The sequence below is a fragment of the Cheilinus undulatus genome, linkage group 8, assembly GCF_018320785.1.
Source record: "Cheilinus undulatus linkage group 8, ASM1832078v1, whole genome shotgun sequence".
Classification (NCBI taxonomy): Eukaryota; Metazoa; Chordata; class Actinopteri; order Labriformes; family Labridae; genus Cheilinus; species Cheilinus undulatus.
Genome location: NC_054872.1, coordinates 42,596,746 through 42,609,856, shown reverse-complemented (window position 1 = coordinate 42,609,856; position 13,111 = coordinate 42,596,746). Strand labels below are relative to the sequence as shown.

At 39.7% G+C, this 13,111-nt stretch overlaps 1 protein-coding gene across 10 annotated transcripts in view; it reads left to right on the top strand.

Annotated features, from left to right (window-relative positions):
* Window positions 1–13,111, top strand: part of syngap1b (synaptic Ras GTPase activating protein 1b) — a 319,808-nt gene that overhangs the window by 218,656 nt on the left and 88,041 nt on the right. For 9 of the 10 annotated variants that reach the window (XM_041793457.1, XM_041793462.1, XM_041793461.1 and 6 more), the window contains one exon: window positions 10,739–10,830. In XM_041793457.1, coding sequence (XP_041649391.1) covers window positions 10,739–10,830 — 92 coding nt within the window. Of the gene's footprint in view, window positions 1–10,738; window positions 10,831–10,850; window positions 11,230–13,111 lie in introns of those variants that run through there. The other variant, XM_041793463.1, reaches the window with a different exon arrangement.

Here is a 13,111-nt window from a genome sequence, read left to right as displayed (position 1 = left end):
GTGATTGATCACAGCTCCATATCATGCATCACAGCTTGATAAATGCAGCATGTAGATGACAACAAGGTTAGAAACAAAGCACATCTATTAATCTGTCAGTCGTTAATTATGGATATTGAGTTTTTTTGAATACATTTTTAAAATGAATGTTTTTGGAAAAATGAGTGTCTAAACCTTTAACTCTGTTTAAATTCTGTTCCCTTTGAAATGATTTTTGAATGAGTGCACTGGTTTTCCGATATTCTGTTTGTTTACCTTAGAAACCATCTATTACTAGAAGGACTATAGACAACCTGAGCACTAGTGTATAATCTCCTGGACTTTATAGAGCTTATAACCTTGCAAAGTAGATTAATTTGCCAGACTGTCATGGGGCAAATCCATCTTAAAAACAGTATATATAGTTCTGAGGCAGTTTTATCAAAACTGGAACAATCTTTGTTAAATCAAAGGCCACACTAAAAGATTTCATGACAGAAAAGATGTTTTGCTCTTCTCCAAACCTGCTGGGTGGGGTTGAGTTGAACTTTAAGCCACTGTATACAACGGCTACCGCTACAGCAGCAGTAAGCTTGGATGTAGCTGCAGTTTAATCATACCTCAAAATATACCTTTATTTAAATAAGACCAAAGAGCCACACTGAAAGCAGAAAAAATGTTTTGCATGACTCCTAATAGGCTCCAACATATATTTTAGCCACCAACAAGCTCTTTTGCTCAAACACTTAGCCTGTGTAGCTCAGGTTAGCGTCTACTTCCTCATTTTGTCTTGTCATTCTGATTGGCCTGTCATGAATGTCACAGACAGAACATTTGTCCAATCACCTTCCAAGATTGTGAAAAGTCCTGCCCTTCCCAAACGTTTTGTATATGAGGTTAGACTTTTTTTTATAAATCCATGCAGCGTATATAAGAAACTATCTATTTGGCATGTCAGATTAGAGAGCTTATTGAATGACCAGCCAGAACTGTACATCTCTACCCCAGGCACCTTTATTGTGAAATGCTGCTTGATCTACTTACTTTTGTTGCACCAAGAGTAGATACTGGTATATATGGAATAAGTTACAATTTGCTGAAATGTATTTGAGTGACAGCCCCAGAAAATGAACCATCATTTCATAAATATACACAAGTGGCATAACCATAAAGACATTACAAAACATAACAAGACAAACAACACAGAAAACATTAAATGTTTTCTAACATAACCACTCTCTCTCCTGCTGTCTCACCTAGAAATGCAAATACACATTCAGCAATTGTATTCAGCAGGCATAGAGATCCTCATACCCATAATAACAGTGGTTCCCAAAGTGGGGGTCAGGACCCCTTGGGGGGGCAACAAGACACTAAGGAGGGGTTGTGAGGTGCTTGCCAAAAATACAGAGAAATGTAGAGTGATTTAAAGTGGTATATTTGACTTATTATTGTAAGAAATATTCTTAGTTTAATTTAAAATAGAACCATAGCTATTAAGTAAGCTCTGGGCTGATAATGCATACAGAAAACAACATTACTAAAAGATGCTTGTGCAGCATCATATTCTTTAACCACTTTCAGGGACAGTGAGGGTCCCAGATATCTGGCACTGTTATTTTTGGGGGTCACGGGCTGAAAAGTTTGGGAACCACTTAATTATAATGTATATATAATGTAAAATTATAATGTATAATGATACATACATTTACAAAGGGTCTATTTGTAGATTTCCTTCCATCCATTTTCTTTACCACCTATCCCATTTGGGGTTGCGGGGGTGGGGCTTGAGCCTATCCCAGCTGTCATTGGGCGAGAGGCAGGGTACGCCCTGGACTGGTCACCAGTCAATCACAGGGCTGACTTATAGAGTTAAACAACCAGGCACGCTCACATTCACACCTACAGCCAATTTAGAGTCACCACTTAACCTAACTAGCATGTTTTTTGGTGGTGGGAGGAAGCCGGAGTACTTGGAGAGAACCCACGCATGCATGGGGAGAACATTGCAAACTCCACACCGGGAAAGCAAACAAGGGACCTTCTTGCAGTGAGGCAATTTGTAGATTTGAAACAATCAGTTGATCTTTGTGGATTTACTTTGTTTAGAAGAAATTTTTTACTGGATTTAGATCACTGGGACTCTTTCTTATGCAACAGATTGTTTTATGGTGAGGAGAGTAGCCTACTGTAGAGTAGTGCTGCACGGTGAATCCAGTCACATTTGCAATTGCAATGTCAGGCTGTGCAATTGCACAATGACCTAAAAGGCTGCTATTATTTATTATTTTATTATTAGTTACAGCAGAGCTTCAAATGGTAAATTAAATGGTGCTACAGATCATCGTTTATTAGTGATGACAGATGCATAGATGGTAGCTGCTGCGTTGATTGGATCTTGAAGTGGTTTTTATGGTCAGAATCAAAAGAATTTTATCTTTCTAGTGATGTATGTTAAGAGTAATACTTGGCACTATTTCAGGATCAGAATCAACTTTGCAGGCAAAGTATGCTTGCACAAACAAGGAATTAGACTCCAGTCAGCTTTGCTCTCAATGTGCCAGATTCCAACATTGAATACAGAAAATAAAATTTACACTGAATATGTACAAGCCTGAATGGAACAATAATGATACTTTACACAGCTGTGTATATAATTGAGATAATTTGAAGAAACCCCCCCCAACAGGACAGACAGTTGGATTTTCAGCAGGTTTTAATATTAACCTTCAATTCATTACATGAATTACTTTTATCAAGGTTAGCATCAATGTTAACAGATTATTCGAAAAGTTACATTTTTGCTTGACTGTGCCCACCTCTTAGTAAAAACTTGATTTTTTGGTGGTCTTCAAAATTCAGGTTTCATTGTCAGATATTGGATCTTTGGACTGTAGTAGAGGAAGTTTTGTAACAGAGTAGCTGACTTCGCTGACATTTATACTTAAGTAAGGAGCATTTTAGTCATCTGGCCGTCCATGTCCCTCCTTTTTTTTTCTCAGTTTACTAAGATGAGACTCTTGTAAAAGTATCTTACCTGCTATGCTGATATTTTGCGCTGCTTTTAGTAAGGTGTACAGCAATCCATCAACAAAATGAAAAATGACTCGATGTTTTTTTAATGAATGATTTGAGTAATCTATATTAGAAAGGACTCACTGTGCTTCATGCTTTCCAGTACAGAGTAACATTATTTTCACTGCACACAGTGTGCTCTTTTAGGTAGAAACAGCAGCCTCTTCTACCTGGAGCAAACAAAAAGTTGGTTATTTTCCAAAAATATCAAGAGTCCACTAACCTCAATGAAACCCTCCATTTGAGGATGTAATAAAACATGTGCTCTCTCTCAGCTGTACGACTCTAAATTGGCATCAAAAGCACCAAATGCTTCCCCTCCGAGGGTTTGGATGGCACGAAAACTCACAGACTGCTTGTTTTTTTCTGATCTCACTGTCTATAACTAAAACCACAGAGACGGATCAAACTTTATTTTATTTTACAGTACGACTGATGCCAGTTAAGTCTTAAATCACCATTCTCTCCGAGGCACAATCTGCTCCTGCAGGAGAAAGTAATTAGTTTGAGAAACAATATATTCAGAAGTGATCTTGATGTTATTATTCGGAGGCCTTTTAATTGAGATGGCTGCAGTTATGATGCAGACATAATGATGGCACAACCTCCAGCTGTACAGGGCATCACCCAGGAGGATTGCTGGTGATTAACACTTCTGGTAGTGTTACAAACTCTGGAGAAATCCGAGTACTACTGTGAGAGAGATGTGATGGCCTGGAAAGATGAATGAAGAACATTTGCTGAGAAACTTCAAAGACGTTCAAGGATTAAGAAATTATCTTCAAATTAAAGGGAAAAAGCTGATTACTTGCTTTAAATTCTTCTTAATAAACCACAGATTCTATCAACCCTGGACATAGGCTCCCTGATATCACTCATTGGTTGAAGCAGCATTTTTAAGCCCAATAATGGATGTCCACATTTGGGGTGAAACAATTCACTGACCAGCTGAACCCAGTTCTACATTATGAAAATTTTTTACCTAAAATGACCTTAAAGAACTGGCGGCAGGCACCAGCTCTTTAATTTAGTTCACAGTGTCTGTGCCATAATTAACTTTAAAGTAGGCCATAAAAAAGAAATACTATATGTTCCTGTATTTCTGCATGTTAAATTGTAACATTTCTAAAGAATACCTGCAATGGATTATTGTTAGGGGTTTGAATCTCTCCTTCTCAAGACGATTCGATTTGAATCTTGATTCACAGACTACGATTCGATTCATTGACGGTTCATTAAAATGCAGAATGATTCGGTTTGATTTGATCCAGTACAATCAGATTATAGAATCAAAATAACTTTTTACTTTAACAAAAATGAGCAAAAAAGGTGAAAACAAGATAATTTTATAATAATCTAAGTTTATTTGATCTTATTTATAGAACAGACTAAATGCCAGGCCTCGTGTGCTAACATTCTGAAATTATGTGTTAGAAAGTTTTCATCATTCATCCTCCCTTCGTATAAAGTCCACATGACTTTTTCCTGAGGTGCAGAACTGTAACTGAAATACGTTTAAGCGACGACTGGTGAAACACATCCAGCTACCTAGCGAGCACCTTAGGCAAACAGAACGCTCGTTTAAAAGTAAAAGGTCACCGCGGGTCGTGCGAGATAACAGATGCTGAGCCAGAGCATGGTGGAACGTTCTATGAAGACGAGCAGAAGAGCCTCAGTGAATCGATCTCTAACGTTAAAACCGGTCTAAAGACCCATTCGTGCTGCATTTTTAGCGATCCAGGCCTCAGCGGACCCATTGTACAACAGCACCAGAGCTACGCATGCTGACTACCATAGTTTGTCTTGTCGCTCTGATTGGTCCATAATGAATGTGATGTTCGTCCAATTAAAGTCCTGCCCTTCCCATTCAGTTTGTATGGGTTTTTGTATGGGTTGTATGGGTTTCTCAGATGATGTGAAATATGTCTATGCAATGGATGTATGAAACAGTGCATCTAGTGTGTCAGGTTAACAAAAATCAGTGATGGTTGGTTTTAATTTGTTCCTGGCTTTAAACATTTATTCCCTCTATTTAAATGGTTATTCTAATAAAGGACCTGGTGGGAATTTCTTGGATTTGGAGGCAGCTTCAACTGGGCACTCGAGGAACTGCGGGTTTTGCCTTTCTGCGCTGACTTCTTTTTGTAACACCTGCAGTTTATGCATAAAATGCCTCCCTACCTAGTAATTATTGTAATTTGACATATTAGGTTTAAAATTGTGAAAATGACAGATTTCTAATCTGGAACTAATGTCAACTGTAATTTTGAGCAAAATGAGTTTGCTTTTCATACAATTTTAGTAATTGTCAAAGCAGCGTTGAGTGCTTTTACTGGAGCTTGTTTTTGAGTTTTCCTCCCCTCTCCTGTCATCTGACAGTCGCCTTTTCATGTAAGATCTCCGCTCTCTTGAATTTAATTTAGAAAGACTCCTCCACCAGTCAGTCACCCAGCCCACAGAGTTTGATTTGGTAGTGTGGAAGCTGTGGGCAAAGAGACCCTGGCATAGTGTGATGTCTGGGCAACAAACACCTTCATGGTCATCCGTTTCCCTGCCTGCGTGGGTTGGAGAAAATGTTAGGATTGCAGGCAGGCTAGTGGCAAAAAAAAAAATGCCATTTGGACAGGTAAATGAAAGAGAGTGAGAAAGGGATGGGCAGATGGGAAAGAAAGAGGGGCACAGATAAAGGTAATATGGAGAAAATCGAGGGTTCAAGATGCCACACATCTGAAGTAGAGGAAGATATGAAAACAAGAAAAGGGAGCAGGAAGGAGAAAGAAAATGAGAGAGAGAGGAACGATATCAGCGGCTGAAGAGCGGTAGAGGGATAAATGCACTATTTGAATTATGTAAAGTAGCTGCGTGGGAGAGGAGAGGCGTGTGTGTGTGTCTGAGTATTAGTGTGACAGAGGAGGCTGAGAGGGAGAGAGAGCAGAGACAGACAGCATGATCAACGCAGCCGAGTCAGGCTGAAGAAATGGATGAGAAATAAGAACAAACAAGAGGATGCACCCAACTTATTTTTGCATGAAGGTTATCGTGCAGCAAATGTTTTTTTGATGGAACTATGCTGGGAAAATGGTGGAGAAAAGACCAGAAAAGACTTGATATGAAAAGAATGATAGGCCAAAATGTGCAAAGATATATATCAGGCTTTTATGTTTTCTCTGAGATTATAAAAATGATCAACAGCTGGCCATCTAAAGAGGCGGTCATTTAAGCTTTACTGCTTTAGGGGTAATTTTTTTGTCTTCATGAGGTGGAAAATTGCAACAAGCTGTAATGTGGTTTGTAACTATAGCTATTGGACTGGTGTTTTGCCATGAAATTTCATGCAAACTGTCATGGCCCAGAGTAACCTTGTAAAGCTGGATTGGCCAGTTTCCCTGTCTGTCTTCAGGCAGATCCATCTTTCAAAGCTTCAAGCTGAACACTTGGCCCCAGTCTGAGAATGACCGAACCAGTCTGGATTATTTGAGGAGACAGAGGCAGTAGCTACGAGTGTAGCTGAAGTGCAATGAAGGCTGGTGACAACATTAGCGGCAGTCTTATCAGAACAGGACTTAGTTTTTTTTTTCTAAAATAAGAGCACCTAAAGCTTTTCTGAGTGGAAATGATGTTTGATTTACTAGCTGGCTTCACTGATAGTGAGGAATCATATAAGCATGTCAAAGGCTGGCTGTCCAGCTTACATCATGTCCAGTGGTTCTTGGCTGGTCGGGCCTCAGAACCAACCGTCAGCTTCTCGATAAGAAAATAGAGCCTAAATTTCTGATATTTCTGATATTTCCAATTAGTCATCTTCAATTAATGAAGAACAGTGCAATTTGGGCTTTAAACAGTTCAAAACATGATAGATTGAAGAGACATGTCCAAAAATTCAAGTTTTAGAAGACTTTAATTTACTTTTTGGTGCTATTTTTTGCAATATTTTGTTTCATTTTGGGAGGGAGGGGTTTCACATCATTAAAATGCCTCTATGAGGCTAGTCCTCTTTGTGGATGGGCCATGCTGAAAACCCACCTGCTGTGGCTCCTTTCCCCTGTTACTCTTCTCTTTCTCCTCTTGATGTCTGACATTATTCACCTTCTGAGCCAGATAAAGGCATTAAAAAGCAATGGCTAATCTAAAATTCAAGAATAAATGGCACATTATTGAAGAAATGTGTAGCAAAATGTTCAATAAATGTGATTAATTTTGAATTTTCTCAGTTCGGGGCGACTATGGGAAGGTAGAATCGGTCATCTCTCAATCAGAACATCAAGAGTTAAATCTTCAGCTCCTACTTTCACATGTCAATGTCAAACACTTAATCCCAAATAGCTCTGACTGCTGCGTCAGTGATATGTGATTGTGTTCGATCACGTATGAATGGCCAGTACAATATTAGTTAACACAGTGCAATTGAATGAGTGTGAATGGGTAAGCGTGATCTGTGGTGTACAAAGCGCTTTGAATAGTCATATGACTAGAAAAGGGCTATTCAGAGCTTTTTCCCACTTAACCAGTGTGGAGGCCTGGAGGGTGTAGAACAGTGGCAACTACTGTTGAACACTGTGGTGCTGATTCTTTATCTCTTTGAAATTATTATAAATTATGCGCTGGTAGTCGAGTGGTTAAGGCACGCGCCACGTACGCGGGCGGCCGGGGTTCGAATCCGGCCTGTGGCACCATTTCCCGCATGTCTTTCCCCGCTCTCTTCCCTGTTTCCGAGTCTATCCACTGTCCTCATCTATCTAATAAAGGCACCAAAAGGCCAAAAAAAAATCTTTAAAAAAAAAAAAATATATATATATATATATATATATATATAAATATAGAGACATGTTTAATCCCCTGACAACTGCAGAAAATCAGAGATTTTAATGTAAATCTGAAGTTTTTGTTACTTTGGACTCTTATGCAGCATCCAGAATATGATTCAAATCACTAAAACAAGAAAAGTCAGAGCCAAAGCTTTAATTTCGTGACGTTTACCTACCGGTGTGTCTACAGAAGCACTAATTGGATAACAGTAGCAGTTCATGTTACTTGACTGTTGCATCAGGATCACTGTCAGCTGTCAGCCAGTGTTCTGCTGCTGTAATGTTCGTTAAAAGACAGATATATTTTGATCAAGCTTATATTTCATGTCAGGATTAGAAGAAGTCTGGTGCTACTGTCTGCTGTAACCTTCTGAGACAGTGGAGTGTCAACCAGCATTAATCCACTATTTCCTCCTCTGGGTTTTCTTTCTCTGATGGCTTTCTGTAGAAGTATAACCCAGGATTGTCTTCTCATCAGCTCAGTCAGGACCACTTTGTCAAGAATCACATGACTTGCAGTTCTAAATGTTTTTTTATGTCGTCAGTCTTTAATTTGCTCTTATTGCTGTTAGCTATAATTGGCAGTGTGGCTGTATTGGGATCTCCCTGCACAAGACTATGATGCAGTGTTAATTTTGGCAGCTAATTTTTATTTTAGTCTTAGTCTTAAGATAAAATGTCTTTTAGTTTTAGTCGCATTTTAGTCATTTTCCCCTTTTTTAGTTTTAGTCTAGTTTTAGTTGACGAAAACTCAAAACATTTTAGTCTAGTTTTATTCTAGTTTTAGTAGACGAAAACTCAAACCATTTTAGTCTAGTTTTATTCTAGTTTTAGTAGACGAAAACTCAAACCATTTTAGTCTAGTTTTATTCTAGTTTTAGTAGACGAAAACTAAAACCATTTTAGTCTAATTTTATTCTAGTTTTATTCCAGTTTTAGTCTAGTTTTGGTTGACGAAAACGCAAACCATTTTAGTCTAGTTTTATTCTAGTTTTAGTAGATGAAAACTCAAAACATTTTCGTCTAGTTTTAGTCTAGTTTTAGTAGACGAAAACTCAAAACATTTTAGTCTAGTTTTAGTAGACGAAAACTCAAAACATTTTAGTCTAGTTTTAGTCTAGTTTAGGCTAGTTTTAGTAAACGAAAACTCAAAACATTTTAGTTTAGTATTAGTCTAGTTTTAGTCTAGTTTTAGTCCATGAAAAGTCCTCACATTTTAGTCTTTACTTTTAGTCCAGGCATTTATTTTCTTGCCTAAATCTGGTACCAAATTATGGTACTGTGTTCTATACACCCTGCCAAACCTTTTTTGACAGATCTACCCACAGTGGAGAAATATCAGGGAGTTTGAATGTCTGATGAAAACTACATTACATTTCAGTCTAGTTTTAGTCATCTTGACAAGAACTAAACTTTTTTTTTTTGTCAATTTCAGTCATCACGATCCATTTTTGTTAGTCTTAGTCTAGTTTTTTGTCAATGTGCATTTTTAGTCATAGTCTTAGTCGACGAAATCAACACTGCTATTATGAAAGCATCATGCAGGAACAGAACATGTTCTGATGCAGCCTGAGGCGGGAGAGAAGCAGAAAAAAAACCCCAGAGCAAAGCCGGCATCAGAAAAAAGACATTAATTAATTCAGAAGCAGAATAAAAGAGGAGCTGGGGTGGAGGAGGGCTGCAAAAAGTGTCTTGCAGAGGAAGCAGCTAAGTGTAGCCAAACTAGAGCAGCTTAGATATGGTAGCATGAGTGTGATTAGCCAATAGCGTGCTTAGAGCAAATCAGGTGTCAGCGGATAAGGGCGAGATCAGCTGATCTCATCTATATGGCAGCGCTTGACTCCATGGCCTGTATGAACTAACTCTATATGCGCCATATTAAAGCTATGAATACACGCTCAAGCCCAAAACTAGATATTTATAGAAATTTTAAGGTTACTTTGTCAAAAAAATAGTCACATTCACAATGAAAACATAAATTTTAGAGACCCTGGAGAAAAATTTGGGTTTTAAATCTGCCTAGTCATGTGGTTTGCTTCTAAAGTGAGAATACTGGTAATGTATGTTCTTAAAGCAAGTGGAGATGAAGTTTTCACGAAACCATTAACAGTTTGATTGACACATAGTTTGTTTTTCATTTAACTTCCTGAGTCACAAGGACTGCTTGTTGCTGTCGATACCTAGACCGTATATTTTATGCAGCATTCTCACTGTTTTTTAATTAAATCTGTCAGTGGATAAACAGGGCAGCCAGGTCAAGCCAGCCTCTTGTGTTTTGTTTCCTGTGTTCTCTGGTTCTACATTCGGACTCTCTCCATCATCCATCAAGTTTAAGACAGCAGTTTATTCCCTCTCTGACCGGTTCAGTGTATCAGGCAGCGACTCACTGACAGAAGTCAATAAATGCTTTATTTGTTTAATGCTCAGTCCCCTCCATCTATGCATCCTCCGGCCCCTCCCCTCTCTACTCCTCTCATCATACACACTGTTAACATTCACCTCATCTGATGTCCAGACAGAAAAATCTATCCCTCAAATAGTCTCTCGCCCACTTCCTCAACCTCATCTCCGCCACAGATGAAGGTGTATTTGAGCTTGTGCTGGTGGATGGGTGTGACCCTGAATGGTTTTATTTCTGCCTGGCTCACCTTTGACTTCTATCTAGCGCTCATATTCTCTGCTGCCCTCTTTCAATCCTCCAGGCCGACTGTCAATAACGGCGGCTGTTTATTTCCACAAAGAGCTCCATCTTTCTCTCTCGCTCTTCCTACATCTCAGCTTTGTAATTTCTTGTCCCGTCTTCATTGTATGTGATGTTTCCTTTTCACTGATGTGTATTAGAGTCTCACCTGTCGACCTCCCCTTTCTCTATCTCTTAGATCATCGCGCTCGGCGGAAGAGCATAGCCACCGGGAAGCAGCCCAGCATGGAGGTCCCTCCCACTGCCCCCCTTCAACCCTTCCGACAATCCGTGAGTAACCCTCCCTATCCCCGGCCTCGCTCGCTGCCTCCGTCCCTCTCGCTGTCCCTCCACCCTTCTCCCGCCCTGGGCCCGCCGCACACCTGCGGCCGCCGGGCCAGCGGCACCCCGCCTAACCCTTTCCCCCTGTCCCTGGCCGTCTCCCCCTCCCTCGCCCTGTGCCAGCAGCAGCAGCCGCAGCAGCAGCAAAAGGGCTCCAAGAAAATGCCCGGCACTCCCCCAATGCCCCGCTCGCTGCCGCTCTCCCCCACCCTGTCCTTCACCCTGCCCCACTCGCCTGCCGCCTCCTACTCCTCCCCCCCCTTCTTGTACTGGGGCGGAGATTGGAGGGCTGCCGGTTCGAGTCCAGTGGCGGGAGGAACGTATATTTCACCACTGCCCCCTGTTGAGGTATGTGACACAAACATGGCTGAAGCAGAGACACTGGTGAGGTTCACATGTGTGTTTAATGGTCTAATAACTGGGTGATTCACATTTGGCTTCAAACATCCTAAACCTTTGTCTTCACAGAAATATTCAAACTGTACCGGGCCGTACCAGTGGCTTTGCAATTTAAGCTTCATCAATACACATTGATTAATTTCAAATGCATGCTTTGTTTTATTTTCTAACCCTCAAGACATCCATTGATCTCCATTAATTTCCCAACAGCATGAAACATTCTTGAATTTGTATTAAGGTGCAAAAGGGATTTCATCAATGCAGCTTATTTATGTTGCTCTGAAGATTGCCAATTTAACTCTTTGCAATGCTCAAACATCATCAACCAGGTAATAAAGTAGGGGATGTTCAGAAATAAACGAATTTTATTTTCCAAATAAAAAAAAGCCCTGTATAGTGTTTTTGAGAAAAATGTAATTAGTTTGTTGGTTTCCCAATTTATTTCTTTAAAATGTCATAGAGCTTAAGTTTGTTTTTGTTATTTTTCCTGTCTGAAATGTAAAAAAAAAAACACTTTTTTATGGCGAAGCCTAAAGTTGTTATTTAAAGGGTTACCTTGAAGTATACAGGTGCATCTTAGAAAATTTGAATATCAGGTAAAAGTATTTTTTTTTCCATGATTAACTTAGAAAATTTAAACTTCCATTAATTCTAGATTCATCTCATACAAAGTGAAATATTTTTTTTAAGTTTTAATCTTTGTGATTCTGGTTTACAGCTCACAAAAATTCACTGTCTCAAAACATTTGAATATTTTGGAAAAATCCAGTTTGCAAAGTTTTCGTGAGCCTTTATTCTCTGACTGTGGTTTAGTACACACAACCTCAATCATGGGGAAGACTGCTGACTTGACTGTTGTCCAGAGGACAACCATAAACACCCTCCACAAGGAGGGTAAGCCACAGAAGGTCGCTGCTGAAAGGGCAGGCTGTCCTCAGAGGCTGTATCAAAGCATTTTTGTGGAAAGTTGACTGGTAAGAATCGGTGCTCAAGCAACAGGGATGAGCTCAGCCTTCTGAAGATTGTCAAACAAAGCAGATTCAAGAACTCAGAGGAGCTTCACAAACATCTGACTGAGGCTAGAATCAGTGGATAAAGAACACAGGTCCAGGAAATGGGTTAAAAGTGTCGTTTTTCTAATGTCAAGCCAAAAAGAGTTGCTCAGTAGGGATGGGTATTGTTTGGGTTTCTTCTGATACCGGTGCTAAATCGAGACTTTTTTATACAGTGCCAGTGCTTAAACAAAGCCTGGATCAATACTTTGAGAGTAAAAAAGTGTTAAAAGTCATATGGAGACTAAAAGCTGTCTGAGTATTGTAAATAATTCAGAGATATCTTTATGAGATGCCTGTTGAATAAGCAAAGGAAACTGGTAAAATCACACAAGTAGATATCTGTTTTGTAATTTGGTCTGGAAGGTATCTGGTGCGTTGGTACTGCTAACATGTCAGTACCAGTTTCTGACACTCATCCTTATTGCTCAGAGGTCCAAGTCCTGTTTTCAGATGACAGTAAATTTTAAATTTCATTTGGAAATCAAGGACCTAGAGTCTGGAGAAAGATCAGTGAGGCACAGAATCAAAGGTGATTGAAGTCAAGTTTTCTCACTTTCCACAGTCAGTGATGGTTTGGGGTGCCATGTCATCCACTGCTGTTGATCCTCTGTGCTTTATCAAGTCCAGAGTCAGCACTGTCAGCCGTCTACAAGGAGATTTTAGGGCACTTCATGCATCAGTCTGGCGAGAAGCTTTATGGAGATACTGATTTCCTTTTCCAGCAGGACTTGGCGTCTGCCCACAGGGAAGCCAAAACTACCAGAAACTGGTTTGCT